The sequence below is a fragment of the Aythya fuligula genome, chromosome 18 (genome assembly GCF_009819795.1).
Source record: "Aythya fuligula isolate bAytFul2 chromosome 18, bAytFul2.pri, whole genome shotgun sequence".
In the NCBI taxonomy this organism is placed as follows: domain Eukaryota; kingdom Metazoa; phylum Chordata; class Aves; order Anseriformes; family Anatidae; genus Aythya; species Aythya fuligula.
Window position 1 is genome coordinate 2,600,045 of NC_045576.1, and position 13,739 is coordinate 2,613,783.

Genomic DNA, 13,739 nt, shown 5'->3' on the forward strand with positions numbered 1-13,739 from the left:
AATAATTTACGTACGGGGTGGGAGCCAGGGAAGTTGTCTCCTCTCTGAAGGCTGTTTCTCAGGTACAAAAAGTAGCACTGAGCTGGGTGAAACCCAGCAGGGACAAAAGGGCTGAAGGGACGGCTTTGTGGGAACCGGCACGCACAGAGGTTTTTGTTGGACCCGAGCACAGACATTTCGTCCTCGGTTCTGCCAGACTGGCTTCGTGTTTGCAAATATATTTTTGTTAAACCCGAGGGTGTGAGTTTCCCGCTGCCTGTCCCAGCTCTGCTTGGGCCAGGTCAGACCCCGGGGCCGAGGCTCGGTGCCTGCAGCTCTGCTGCCCTGGACTCAGGTACTGGGGCAGCCAGGCGAGAGAGGCCAAAATCGGGCACAGCTTGAAAATACCATCTGCAAAGTTCAATGATTTCCCAGCTGCAGGCTGGGCACATTTCCCCTCTGACTCATCCCTATTTTCCTCTGACTTACCCTAGCTGCAGGACCTGTTATTCTCCTGTCTGTGCCATGCATTTATTTAATAGCTGCATTTTGATCAGCGCTCACATGAATGCATCAAACCATTGCGGGCACCGGAGACACAGCGAGTGTCACCCGCTGCCAGCAGCCTGGCGGTGCCACCAGGGCACAGGACCTGCTCATCTCTCCCTTGCCCATCCATCCTCTTTTAAGCATTTTGGTAGGAAACCATGAGTAGTTGTTGGTCCTGCCTTTTGTAGAGGTGCTCTTTGTTGCAGAGCTGACTAGAAGCAAAAACCCCTCTTTTCCCCAAGGGTTTTATAATTTCTAAAACAGGCCGGCCTCTCTCAGCTTGCCTACTCATGCAAATTGATCAGGGTAGCCCAAGAGGAGCAATTAAAGCTCGTCATGTGATTGCTTGTGTGGACACTTTGTTCTAGAATAACAGCCAGTTCACTGCATGCAAATGGCCTATTTTTAAAGGGATAATGTTGACTGCATGCAGTAGCAAACAGGATTTAGCAATGCCTCGTGTCAAAACCCCTGCCATCCATGGGCCTTGTGGCACGCTGCTGTCCCAGCCTTTCAGCAGGGCTCTGGCCAGGCTGGGTGGGATGTGGATGGGGTGGTATTTGGGGCAGGACATGTCCATGTACCGCAGCAGCAGGCTATTTATGGCCGTGGTGACTTATTCTGCCTGTGGGTGACACTTGCAACCATGCAAGAGCTCTGTATCAAGCACAAGAAACCCTCCTGAGCACGTGTCCTTGGGTTAGGTGCTCTAGGTACTTTATCTGGCCCTCTGACTTGTATTTCTGATCTCACCTGGCTGAGGAGCTCCCCCCACCCGTGAGGGCGTCCAGTGGTGCCAGTCTCCCTGGGCTGCTTTGCTCTGGGTTACTGCCTTGGGTTGCTGACGTTTACGAGCTGCCCCCAAAAGACTGTGGGATGATTTCTCCTTTCCAAGTGCATTTATTTGACATTGGCTGCAACACAGACATTTTTCATCTTTTGCAAGTCAAGAGAGATGTCTTTTTTTTTTAAGTAAAATTGGTGGGAGTTTCTTCGAATTTGAGTGTAGTTCTGCACAGCTCAGCTTGCCTGCAGGCTCCTCGTTTGAGCTTTTAGTGCAAGTGAGGGTGCAGTGAGGACAGAGTCCCTCACCCACAAATCATGCTGGGTTGGTAGCAGCTGCATGTCCAAAGGGACACAGCTATCAGGGCCGGTAATGGAACTTTTAAAGGAAAAATCACATCTGGAGCACTGTAAGATCAGCAGATATGCCGGCCAAAAGAAACAAATGAACAGCAGAGAATCAGCAACTACAGTTTCATTGGAATGACAGATTTAAGGAAAATGAAGGCATAATATCTGTCATTCTCCTCAGCAGCGATGATTTGTTTCTCTCTGCTTTTCAAGACCTGACACCAGATACTAACAACAAAGCCAAATCCTTGTATATACAAGTGCTCGGGATGCTGTCAGGAGGGATTTGCTTTCGAGAGCTCTAAGCCCGTTTGGGCGCTGTGTGGGTGCTGCGTGCTTGCTCTCGGTGTTGTACGTTGCTTGTGTTGCTACAAGAAATGCTTGCTGAGTGCGACTCCTGCCTCCTCCCCCTGCAGGACCCCTGCCCTAAGAGCAGCGACCAAGCATGGAGCTCATCGGCTCGCCCTTGACGGCAACTCATGCCCACCCGAGGTCGACCCCCACCAACTTTCTGCCTGCCATCAGCACCATGGCTTCGAGCTACAAGAACCGTTTTCCTTACTACCCCTTGCCTCAGAGCTTCAGCCTTCCCTGGGCACCCAGTGCCTACTATAGGACGGCTGCCATCAATCCCACTTTGGCTCCCTTTTCTGGAAGCGCCCAGGGGCTCACCCCCAGCAAGATGCTGCCGTTCGTTTCCAACAGGACGTCCCTTTTCACCCGGTACACCCCCGATGACTGGTACCGCTCCAACCTCACCAACTACAGGGAGTCGGAGACGTCCCGGCACAACTCGGAGAACCTCAGGGTCGACACCTCCCGCCTGATTCAGGACAAGTACCAGCAGACGAAGAAAACACAGACGGAGAGCACCAAAAACCTGGGAGAGCGTGTCAATGACATAGACTTTTGGAAGTCGGAGCTCTGCCATGAGCTGGATGAGATGATCGGGGAGACCAACGCACTCTCAGACATGAAGAGGCGGCTGGAAAGAGCCCTGGCAGAGACCGAGGCCCCGCTCCAGGTGAGCGCTGTGCCCAGCGGGCTGCACACTGCAGACTGCTGCTGAGACATCTGCAGCCATTCAAACGTCTAATTAAGTTTCATTGGAGCCCCGTAACGTCTAGAAAGTTTTTATTAAGGGACCGTTAGTTAAGTCAGCAGTAAACAAGCCCCTCGCCATCTGCTGCATCCCCTATCAGGGCATGCTGAGCACATCAGAACACTATTTGCTTAACCAAATATTTTTATTAGTAGTATATCCAACATCTTGTGTTGGGATAGGAAAGCCCGTGTCGTGCTACGTGGCTCGGGTGAGGTCAGCTTCCAGCCAGACCCGGGTCCCCATGCACAGCTGCGGGTGCACCAGGGCCACGTGCACTCCTCGTACAACGTAATGCTGATGTTGCAGCTCAGCTGCTCATTGCCAGCTAAACCCTGCCCCGGACACGTTTTTCCTCTCTGTGCCCACCTCCAATTTCTTTTCTCTTACATTACTGGAGGACGGGACCCTGTCCCTGTAGCTTGGCATGTCCCCAACAGGTCGCTCAGGAGTGCTTGCTCCACCGGGAGAAGAGGATGGGCATCGACCTGGTGCACGACAAAGTGGAGAAAGAGCTCTTCACAGTGAGTCTGGCAGCACAGAGCATGTGCTAGAGCTCCTTCTGCCTAAACTGCCCTACCTGTTCCATAGCTGGCTCTTGGGCACTAAACCCCTCAGTCCCTGGGCCAAGGGATGGTGTGTCCATCAACAGCACACCCACATTTTGGGGTAAGACTTTCCCTAACTTACTGGAAAGCAGCTGTGTCTTTGTGCAGCATGCAGAGGTCCTGGTCCCCCTTCAAGCAGTTTCTGTCCCTGTCTTCTTGCCCCGTGTCCTGCACCCCACAGCCCTGCCCAGACAGCACCTACATTCATCTCAGCACACACAGATATGCACGTACAGATAGAGGGGAGGCAGTGTGTGGCTGACAGCTTCTCTGCTTTTTCCAGCTGTACTAGCCAGTCTAATAAAAATATTACATCTACCCCCAGCTTTGCTTTGCTCAGAGCAGCGCGGCTGCAGCAGGACTGCCGCTCTGTGTACTTAAGCAGTACATTTTATAGAAACCATAAAAACGTGCACTCCTGCCTGCCTTTATATAGTCTGCTTTAAATTATGAATAAAAGCAAACAAGATGAGAGTTGGCACAGAAGATGGGATCCTAACCCAGGGTACAGCAAAGCACAATCACTGCGAGGGCCTCGTGAAGCTGGGAAGGAAACGGCAGCCCCTGGGACTGTGAAGCCACTGCTCTGTTAGAAGATTTTTTCTTATGAGTCAGGCCCTAAAAAATTAGCAGATTGGTTTAAAGGTCATGAGATTTTAGGAAAATAGTCAGAGTTGGTATCTTTATAATGGCTGTTTGGATTTCAAGTGTTGAGGACACATTTAGGCCGTGCTTTTCAGCTGGTTGTTACAAACAGGAGAGCTTAAAAATTACCTGTTTTGGAGCCTCCTGATCACTGCCTCCAGGATCTGGGGCTGTACAAATGTGACGGAGGTGTGCTGAGGTCAGGAGAGTGCTGAGCAGCACATGCCTTCCTCCAGTCTCATTCTTAGAAGTGGCTGGGAATTCGCATTGAAGGAAAATCCCCTTGTCCCATTTGTATGGGATCTCTCCTGGGGTAGAAAACATTCCGGGAGCAAAAAGGGCAGGTGCTGATTGGGGATGGTTGTGTAGCTCATCCAGGTAACTGCTATGAACAATCAGACCAGGTCAGGATCTAGCCTTGCTGCCACAGTGCGGCACTAACCACCTCTTGGAGTGGAAATCAAGATGACAAAATGCTTGGCCACCCCCCGAAAGTCAGGGCAAAGGCTGCGGCTGTGGCCATGGCACTGTCCTGTCCCCCTCCTGGTCACTACACCAGGGCTAGAGAGGCCAGAGGGGATGAGTATGACCAGGACCAACACTGATGTTGATGTGCTTTGTCTCTGCCCAGGAGGTGGACGTCATCAGGTCGTGCCAGGAGAGGATGCAGCGCTTCCTGGACAGGGCGAAAGCCCAGCTCGCGTAAGGGACAGCTCCCAGCTCATGCGGCAGGGCTGAAGTAACTTTGCACCTGTAACACGAACCCCAGCAGACCCCCACCCTTACCCCATCCTGTAGATGCGAACCCCTCTGTCAGCCCCATACAAAGAAGTGGTGATGCTCGTGGGAGCCCGCAGTCCCGGGGGAAAGCCCTGAGCCACGCAGGACACTGATGGCTGCTCTTTCCTTGCCAAAGGTCCAACAGGGCGGCCCAGCATGAGGTGGAGAGGGACCTGGCCAACAAGCAGACGGCCTACCGCATCGACGACAAGTGCCACCACCTGAGGAACACCTCCGACGGCATCAGCTACTACCGCGGGGTGGAGCGGGTCGATGCCACGTGAGTGCACTCCAGCACCGGGCTGCGGGTCCCAGGGGTGTGGTGGCACTCCTGGGATGGTAGTGGCTGTCCTGACACAGTGATGGCACTCCTGGCATGGTGGTGGCTGTCCTGGCACAGCGATGGCTGTCCTAGCACGGCACTGGCTGTTCTGGCACAGCGCCAGCTGTCCCCATCCCCTGTGCCTTGGCATGCCATATCCAGCCCAGCCCTCTGTACTGGGTGGCTCAAAGAACAAGGTTTAGAGAGAAAAAGCAGAATGAAGTGTGTCCCACCTAATTAAAAATTAGATCAGGGTGCAGAGATCAGCCTGAAAATGAATTCAGCTCAGCACTGCGATGCACCTCGTTAGGTCCGTGCACATGTCCAAGGCTGTGTCGCTGCTTCCCAAGTGCTCTTCATTGACGTAACATCTGGGGGCTCACCCCTGCTGGCAGAGGGGCTGGCAGGGAGCCCAGATGGCACAGAAGATAAAGGAGTAGAGAGCATGGTCCTGGGACAAAGTTCAGATGCTTTTGGGTGCCAGGAATTCAGCTTTGGCTCTGCAATAAATGAACGATGACCTAAAGCAGCACTCGCAGAGATATGCTGCGAGTGGCAAAGGGCTCAGGGGATAAATCTGCTGTGCACACAGACACATGCAGTTGTTGGGGGGGGACACACATGGATTGAGTCGTTTTTTTCTGGTGCTTGAATAATTCTTCACAACAGAGCTCAGACATATTTAGACAGTCAAATGAATTGCAAAGGATTGATGCTGAAATTCAGAAGGGGTAAAATGTGCAGAGGATCAGCATGTTTTAAATGGAGCTTAAGTGGAATTTGAGGCTTTTGTTGACCTTGTTCTGGACTGCTGCACAGGCGTGAACTCCATCCCGAGTGCACAGACAGGGAATCGAGTATTATCTAATGCTCATTCAGTTTTGTATGAAATTGAGATAAGTTACGAGCAAAATGAGTCAGTGCAGTCTGTGTGTTGTCACAGAGCTGTGAATCACTTGGCACTTTAATGCCATTAACATGTAAATATGAGGGCTGATTAAAATCTCATTCTTTCTATGGGAATCTACTGTTTGTGTGAGCCTTCCTAATTATTGCAGAGTTGTCATGGACATGTCAGTATTTGATAAGCTTTATGGGATGAATGGTGTCCAGGTGTTTAACTTTCATGTGGTCAAAGAGCACGGATCCCTGGGAGGTTGTGTTTAACCCGACCTGGTGGCATCCCTGCCTGCCCATGGGCAGCTCCAGCAGCATGGGGCCACCGGGGGCCTCCCCTTTCCTCCCGCAGCATCTCAGTGCCAGATTCCTGGGCCAAGTTTACGGACGACAACATCCTGCACTCCCAGAGCGAGCGGGCAGCCTCTGCCAAGCTGCGGGACGAGATCGAGAACCTGCTGGTGGTAACTGCCAACGAGATGTGGAATCAGTTCAACAGCGTGAACGTCGCCTTCACCAACCGCATCGCCGAGACAGCCGACGCCAAGAGCAAGATTCAGACCCACCTGGCCAAGGTGCCCTCAGCCCTTCCCTTCTGGTGTAAAATGCTCTCTTCTCAGTGGTGTCTCCCAAGCAAAAACCTCCATGCAGACCTGGCCCAGGTCCAGGGAAATGGGAAACGATGCTGTTATTTGAGAATGCACTTTTGAATTTATGCACCTGTTTCTTTTTCATGCCAGACACTGCAGGAAATCTTCCAGATCGAGATGAGCATCGAAGCCATCCGAAAAGCCATTAGGGACAAAGTGCCTCCGCTAAAAGTCGCTCAGACCCGGCTGGACGAGCGCACGCGGAGGCCCCACGTGGAGCTGTGCCGGGACAGCGCCCAGCTGCGGTAAGGCAGGAGCGTGGGGCTGGCAGCACCCACGAGGAGTCACCAGTGGTGGCCCTCAGGAACATCACTGGGTGACAAAACTGACTGGGATCTATTTTTTTCTATATAGTCCTTGTTTAAATGCATATAGTAGAAAGCACTGAGCAAGCATCCCTGGTGCTGGGAGAGCTTTGCACCCACAGAGAAGGCTCTTGTGCCATGGCCACATCATGGCCAGGTACAGCCTGATGCTACCCCATGAGGGGCTAAATTGATCTGAATTGATCCCACTTGGATCAATGTCCTCCTCCCCATGGTTGGATGTGCCCTGTTTGGAAGGATAAGCCTCTTGCTCCCCCATAGCATCACCCTGAGAGCACTCAGCTCCTTCCCCTGGGGTAACAGTAAGAAAGGTGCAACACAAGGAGAAGCAGGTAGCTGCAAGGACTGTCCTCACCTGCCCTGGGGACAGTGGAAAACAAAAACTCTCGAGTGCAGGATCGTGGGAGGCTCCTGGAAGACTGGGGCAGGCTGCGCAACTGCTTCTTGGCATTCCTTCAAGGTCTTATCTGCCCCGTCAGCAGGAGAGGCTTGGCCAGGGCTTCCTTCCGTGCCTCCTCCTCCTCCTTCAGCCTTCAGCCTTCCAAGGTTACCAAGCACTCTGAGAGGAAGGCAGGCCAAAACCAGCAGCTTCCCCAAGAGGCAGAAGCGAGGATGTTTCACAGATAAGGGAATTGTCTCCCTGGCCCCTGGCGGTGACCTTGCTGCTGCTGTAGGGACAGAAGGAAAAACAAACCTAAGCTGGACAGTTTACTGGGTGGGAGCTGGTGAGTTTGTGAATCTGGAGGGGTCTTCCCCTTTCTCAGAGAAAGGAAGAACACCAGAGGAGAGCTCAGCCACTTCCTACTTTGTGTCTTACCCGTCCTGATGCCACCTCCGCTCTCCTCTCATTAACATCACCCCGATGCTGTCTCTGCCTGGAGGAGAAGCCAGGCACCCAAGGGTGTCCCGAGCAGCCACCCCCATGCAGCAAGGAGGGGGCTGAGCTCCCTGCCTGGGCCGCCCCTTGGCCTGATCCAAAGGGAAATCTTTGAAAAGCAATTTTAAGCTTTCTCAGAACACCCAGCTCTTGACCCTCTTTAACATCTCACTTGCTGCTGTTTTATTTTTCCATTTTATTATTTTATTTATTTATTTTTTTTTCTGTCTTCCACTAGTTTCACATTCACTTTTAGCCTCTCGCAACTCTCCTCTGCTGCTGGCTGTGTGTCTTTGGGTGTGGGGAGGACCCTTACCCAGGGAAATCCAGGAGGGTGAACAGACAAAGCCGCAAACCCGAAGGGGAACAGGAAACCACTGGGGCTCCCTGCCCTGGTGCAGCCTCCTGCCCTCGGCTTCCACGCGGAGGAGCAGCCCAGCCCTCAGCTTTCATGCACGGCTGCCAGAAAACAGGGTCGAGTTAATCTGACCTCACCGAAGGGAGAAATCCTTCTGCCTCGATGCTCATGAGGTTTCTTGCTGTTCCCCAGCCTCGTCAATGAGGTCCACGAACTCGATGAGACGATCCAGAGCCTGCAGCAGCGCCTGAGGGATGCTGAGGACACGCTGCAGACGTTGGTCCGGTCCAAAGCAGTCCTGGAGCACGACCTGGCTGTCAAAGCCAACTCTCTCTTCATTGACCAGGAGAAATGCATGGGGATGCGCAAGAGCTTCCCCTGCACGGCACGGCTGGTGGGGTACGTCTAGGCTGGGCTCAGCCCCGCTCCCCCTGCCTGTTGTGGGATGTCTTCTCAGTTCTGCTAGGATACCTTGAATATCCACGGTCAGACTTCCCGATGGAAGCCCTGAGTAGGAATTAAATGCTCACTTTGTGTCTTACACTGTCTACTGTTCTTTTTTTCTCCTTCCACTGCTTGTTCAGAGCATCGATAGATGAAAATATCCCGTGTGCACTGAGAACAACCCCCCCCCCCAAGGGATTCACCCTTCCCTTTCAGTCAATGATTTTAGGAGAAAAAAAACCTGTCCGGTCTTCCTCCTTTTGAGTCTGTCTGTGGAAAAAGCACAAGGGGAAGTAACGGCAGTTGTCGGAGTAATTAGGTGTTGACATCCATAATGTATTTTTAACAGTGCGGCAGAAACACAAGCTATCCTGAGAAGCGCTGCAGTATCTTCCACTCATAAACAGGAAGACTTGCATTTTAAGCTGGTTTCTGATGATAATTCTCTTTCTTTTAAAAAATCTAAATGTCTTCCAATATGACAGCATGGGGAAGTAAAAAAAGGAAAAAGTAAAACAAGGAAGTATCTTTGACTTCCTAATTGATGAAAATGCAGTGTTTTTAGTTTTGTTGTATGAATTGGTTCTTAATGTAAACTCTTGGGTCTGGTTTGTTGGTGGAGACACCTAAATCCCAAGTTCTGCACCTTAGACCCCATAAAACGCAAAGGGGATCAGGAGGGAAGGCACAGCTGGGTGATGTTAATTGCATCTGTGCCTGATTTTTTTATTATTATTTTCTTAAAGGAAAATTTTTGGAGGAGTTTGCTTTTCATTCCATTTACTCCAGCTTTAGTGTTGTGTCTCATTTCAGTCTGTTCACTCTCCTAAATAATTGTCTGCAGGAGCGGGCTGTGCCTGTGCACTGCCCTATTTGACTCTCACCATACCTACTGGAGATGTGCAGGGGGCTTTGGATGGGGGAAGCTGAAATAAGGCATAACTGAGGCCATAAACAGTTCAGACTGCAGGAAACCATTCGACCACTTTCCAACTCCTCATCCCCTTCTAAAAAACACCAGCCCAATTTCTTCGGGCAGAAATGAAGGCTTCTGTTCCACCCTCAGCCTTGAGGCCGCCTGTGTCCCTAGGGACAGGTGTTGGGGCTGATGGGGAGCAAGCAGCCACGGGGCCCTTGTTGGCTCCATGTCAGCAGATGGGAAATAAAACATCTCTCCCAAGTGCTGACATGAAGCTGTCATGATCATTAAACACCATGAGCAGCAAGGTCACCAGCCAAGAGTTTCTTCATTGGCACATTTGGCAGCATGGACAGAGAAAAGGGTTTTCGTCCAGCCTTTTTGGAGCGCTGAGCACCGAGGGAAGTCCCTTGGCACAGTGATCATGCAGGGATGTCCCTTTGAGGCTATATTGCATGAAAAGGAAATCAAACAGAGGCCACAAGAATGAGGACCAGAGGCAGACGGTGGTGTTTGTGCTGGGCTCCCTCGTAGCCCTGGTCATGTCCCAGGAGCTTCAAAGCCCATCACTGGGGTTCATGGGTCCCTGCTGGGTCTGCACCCATTCAGCATCCATTATCTGTAGTCCTTCAGCAGATGAACTTTCTCAGTTCAGTCTCTGCAGGGTTATTTTGGGGGCTGCGACCCAGCAGCCTCTCTCTTTGATGTGCACCAGGTGCGTTAAATAACTGCCCTGCATCTGATGTGTGAGGTGCCTTTGCTGTTGTACCATTAAATGATTTGCTCTCATAATTCACTTTTAGATAGTACTATCCTTCCTGTCTGTCCCTGCTGCCTTTCTGCATTGATTTGATGTTTCCTTTCTTTAAATGCCTTCATTCTGAAGAACAGCGCGCCTACTTTTATTGCTGTTTATTACCATTTTATTGCTTGCTTATCAGCCAAGTTGCTGAGGAAGATGATTTGTGTAAATTCCTTTGTATCCCACAGCCATATTCCCACCCTCCCTCCTGCATCATCCCAATAAACCCTGCAGAACTGGATTTGTAAACTGTTTGCTGTCTGGAGCACAGAAAATAAATGAATAAAACCACGACAACATTGCTTCATGCAAGCTAAGCATCATGCCCGCCCCAGATCCAGTGATGAGTCAAGGCCAGTCTATCAAAATGTTTTTCAAAGAGAGACCTGGGCAGTTTAGCTGCCTAAGAAAAGAAAAGGAAAATCAGTGAATGTCTGATATGAATTTGGGTGAAAGGAAAGTTTGCCAGAAAAGCATGCTAGCAGTGTATTGCACAACTAGTGTAGATATGCTCTAGAGACACAACTCCCAAAACAGCATCAGCATTCCAAAAAACCCAACTCATCATTATCATGAAAAAAAAAAAAAAAAAAAAAAAAGAGAGAGAGAGAGAGAGAACTTGAGCTAAACATTTAAAGAAACTTGGGCAATGTCGGAGCAAACACATGGCTGTACTGGTTCAGACCAAAGTCCAACAAGCCCCAAATTCAATCTCTGACAGAGCCAAGGGGAGATGCTCAGATGAAAGGACCAGAAGAAGGCAAGCGCCTGTGAGACTTTCCCAGCCTACTTTCCCAGCTTCCAGCAATTAGTATTTGAAGGACTTCCTGAGCTGCCAGTGCTGTCCTTGAATTTAATAGCCCCCAATGGATTTGTTTCACATGATCTCGTTCCAGTTGTCCTTCAAACCCCTGCAGACTTTCGGCATCTGCTGGGTCCCTCAGCAGGGAGCTGCAGGGCACGGAGCAGCCCGCTCAGAGCATTGGTGGCCAGTCCTATGGAAATCCCTGAAAAAGGGATCAAACGCAGAACTGCTGAAGCCAAGAGGACAAAACTCAATAACCTGGGCAAAAAGGTGGCTTGAAACTGCTTTAGATGTAGGTTCAATACAGGAGCTCGCAGCAGGTTAGCTCCTTTTACGTGCTGTCAGCATGCCAGGGAGCACAAATCACAGTTTCTCAAAGTGTCTGAGTATGTTCTGACACACAGGCATGTCCCAGCTGGGAAGCACAGTTGGGTTTTTGGCTTTTGGAGCTAGTGGGTGTATTTTGGTTTCATTGAGGCCAATGGGGATTTTCTCCAGTGATTTCAGCCTGCCTCTATCAGTGATGACAACTGGCTTGGAGTTGAAAGAGAAAGTTGGATAAAAATTTTTCAGGGGCATGAATGCAGAGTTGACAGGACTGAAATATTTTACAAATTCTTCTTGGTTTGGTGGAAAACAAATGGCAGGAAGAGTAAGTAAGTGTCTCCAAAATCTATTAGACCTCTTGTTTTAGAAGCTTGCTACATTGAAATGCCTGTGTCTTCCCTTCCATTTCTTTCCTTTTTTTTTCTTTCTTTTTTTTTTTTTCTTCTTGAAATGGCATTTCAAATAGCTCTTCCACTATGTGATTGTCCTTATTATGATGCATCTGTGCTTATTGCTCTCTTTATTGCCCTGCTTGCACAGTTGTTTTAAAACAGGATTGTTTTCCTAATCCCAGCCCTGCATGAGTCCCAGGCTCACTGACGGCAGTGCAGATTTCTGTCCCTTCACCTTTGCATTCAGAATCTTCCATTGTTCATGGTCTTCATCACAGGGCAGGGAACAGGAAGCCACTCCCTAAAATTGTGATGATGGAGCAAAGTCCTGGGGTTAAATGTGTTCACCCACAAGAGAGGACATACAGAAAAAATCTAGTCTTTTGGTGTAGTTTGGAAAGGCTTGGTTTAAGAGCAGTTTAGTCCACCTGGCCTGGGGCCAAGAGAAGGAACAGGATGGTGTACGAGTACTCTGGACCAATGGTGGCAGAGCCTGTGATGTGCTGGTTCAGGTGATGCCACAAACACAGTTCAGTGAGGCTTAAACCCTGCCAAGCCTCAAAACCCATTGCTGCCTTGCTAAAGTAGCATTTGAGCCTCTTAATGTTACAGGAGGCACAAGTGCTCTCCTAACTTCTCGTTGCTGTATTCTAGAAACTGAAGCTGAAGCATTGTAACGGTTTTAAATGATCCCATGGCAAAGGTTCAGATTTTTCACCAAGTGTTTACGCAATCCTTTAACCTTACATCTTTCCCAGCACCGCCTGTGGCAAGTCTTGCTTGTACACAAAACATTTCTGAAATTGATTCCAGCGCCTGCTTTCATTTAGGCAGCAGCCAGCACAAACCACACTCGTACAGATGAGCAGGACAGGCCCCTTGGTGGGGAGCACGGTGCAACTCCCCATCCTGCACGGGGCTGGAAGGTGACGCCATCTCCAACAAAACCCCAAAGAGCTCCCTTGTGAATGTCATCCCTCCCACCTCTCCTGCCTGACAGCAGCCAGCTGGTGCCTCGGCTCGAGGAAGGAGCAGAGGAGCTTTGCCTCCAGTGTCCCACTGTGAGCTCTGCCCCATCCTCAGCCTCCTGAGCTGCCGCGACAACACGTCTTCAGGTGGTGTTTTTTGGAAGCCCTGCTCCGTTGGGATGATGCACCTTTCCAAGGTCTGAGAAGCACTGGGTCAATGTGCTCTTCTCTCCGGGCTTCCTCCACAGATTCTAATCTGCAACTCACAGCCAAAATTGGCTTCGTTACCCTTAGGCTGCTCTTTTCCCTGACTTGAGTTTCAGCTGTTTGTCCTGTGCTTTTGGCACTGTTTTCAGGACTGAGGCTGAGCTGCTCGTGCTCTACCACACTCACAGAGGAGCTTGGGTGCAGCGCATGACCCCAGCTGCTTTTCACCATTGTGCCTCTTTTGCTGCGTTTTTGGGGAGCGGGTCAGATAATTTACCCGGAGGCAGAGGAGCTGAGATCTCAGACCCATAAATACAAACCAGAAGACTGTCAGACTGTCTCACAACAGACTAGCTCATGGTCCTTGGGGACGAGCCCCTTCTCGCGCTGTGTTTGCGCAGCCCCATTCACGGTGGCTCCTTCTGCTCTGCAAGCAGCCTACGCGCCCAGCCCACGGCAGCAGGGCGGCTCGAAATAGCCTCATTAGCGAGGAATGTCCCGATGGCGCTCCAGATGTTGCAGTCCTGCGGGGCTTGCAGCCGCCGATGGCCCTAGCTCCGCCGTCGCGTGCAGCATCCTGCCTGGGGTGCAGCAGCATCACGCAGCATGGGGACATGGGGGAGGAATTTTTCAGCGGAAAGGGCAAAT

The 13,739-nt window shown here is 50.8% G+C and overlaps 1 protein-coding gene across 1 annotated transcript; it reads left to right on the forward strand.

Annotated features, from left to right (window-relative positions):
• Positions 1-2,094: 2,094 nt before the first annotated feature.
• Positions 2,095-8,636, forward strand: TEKT3 (tektin 3). The gene is made up of 7 exons (XM_032199798.1): positions 2,095-2,686; positions 3,205-3,288; positions 4,649-4,719; positions 4,934-5,077; positions 6,369-6,591; positions 6,757-6,911; positions 8,420-8,636. The coding sequence occupies exons 1-7, from the start codon at positions 2,108-2,110 to the stop codon at positions 8,634-8,636; spliced, it is 1,473 nt and encodes a 490-aa protein (XP_032055689.1). The 5' UTR covers positions 2,095-2,107.
• The last annotated feature ends 5,103 nt before the right edge of the window (positions 8,637-13,739 follow it).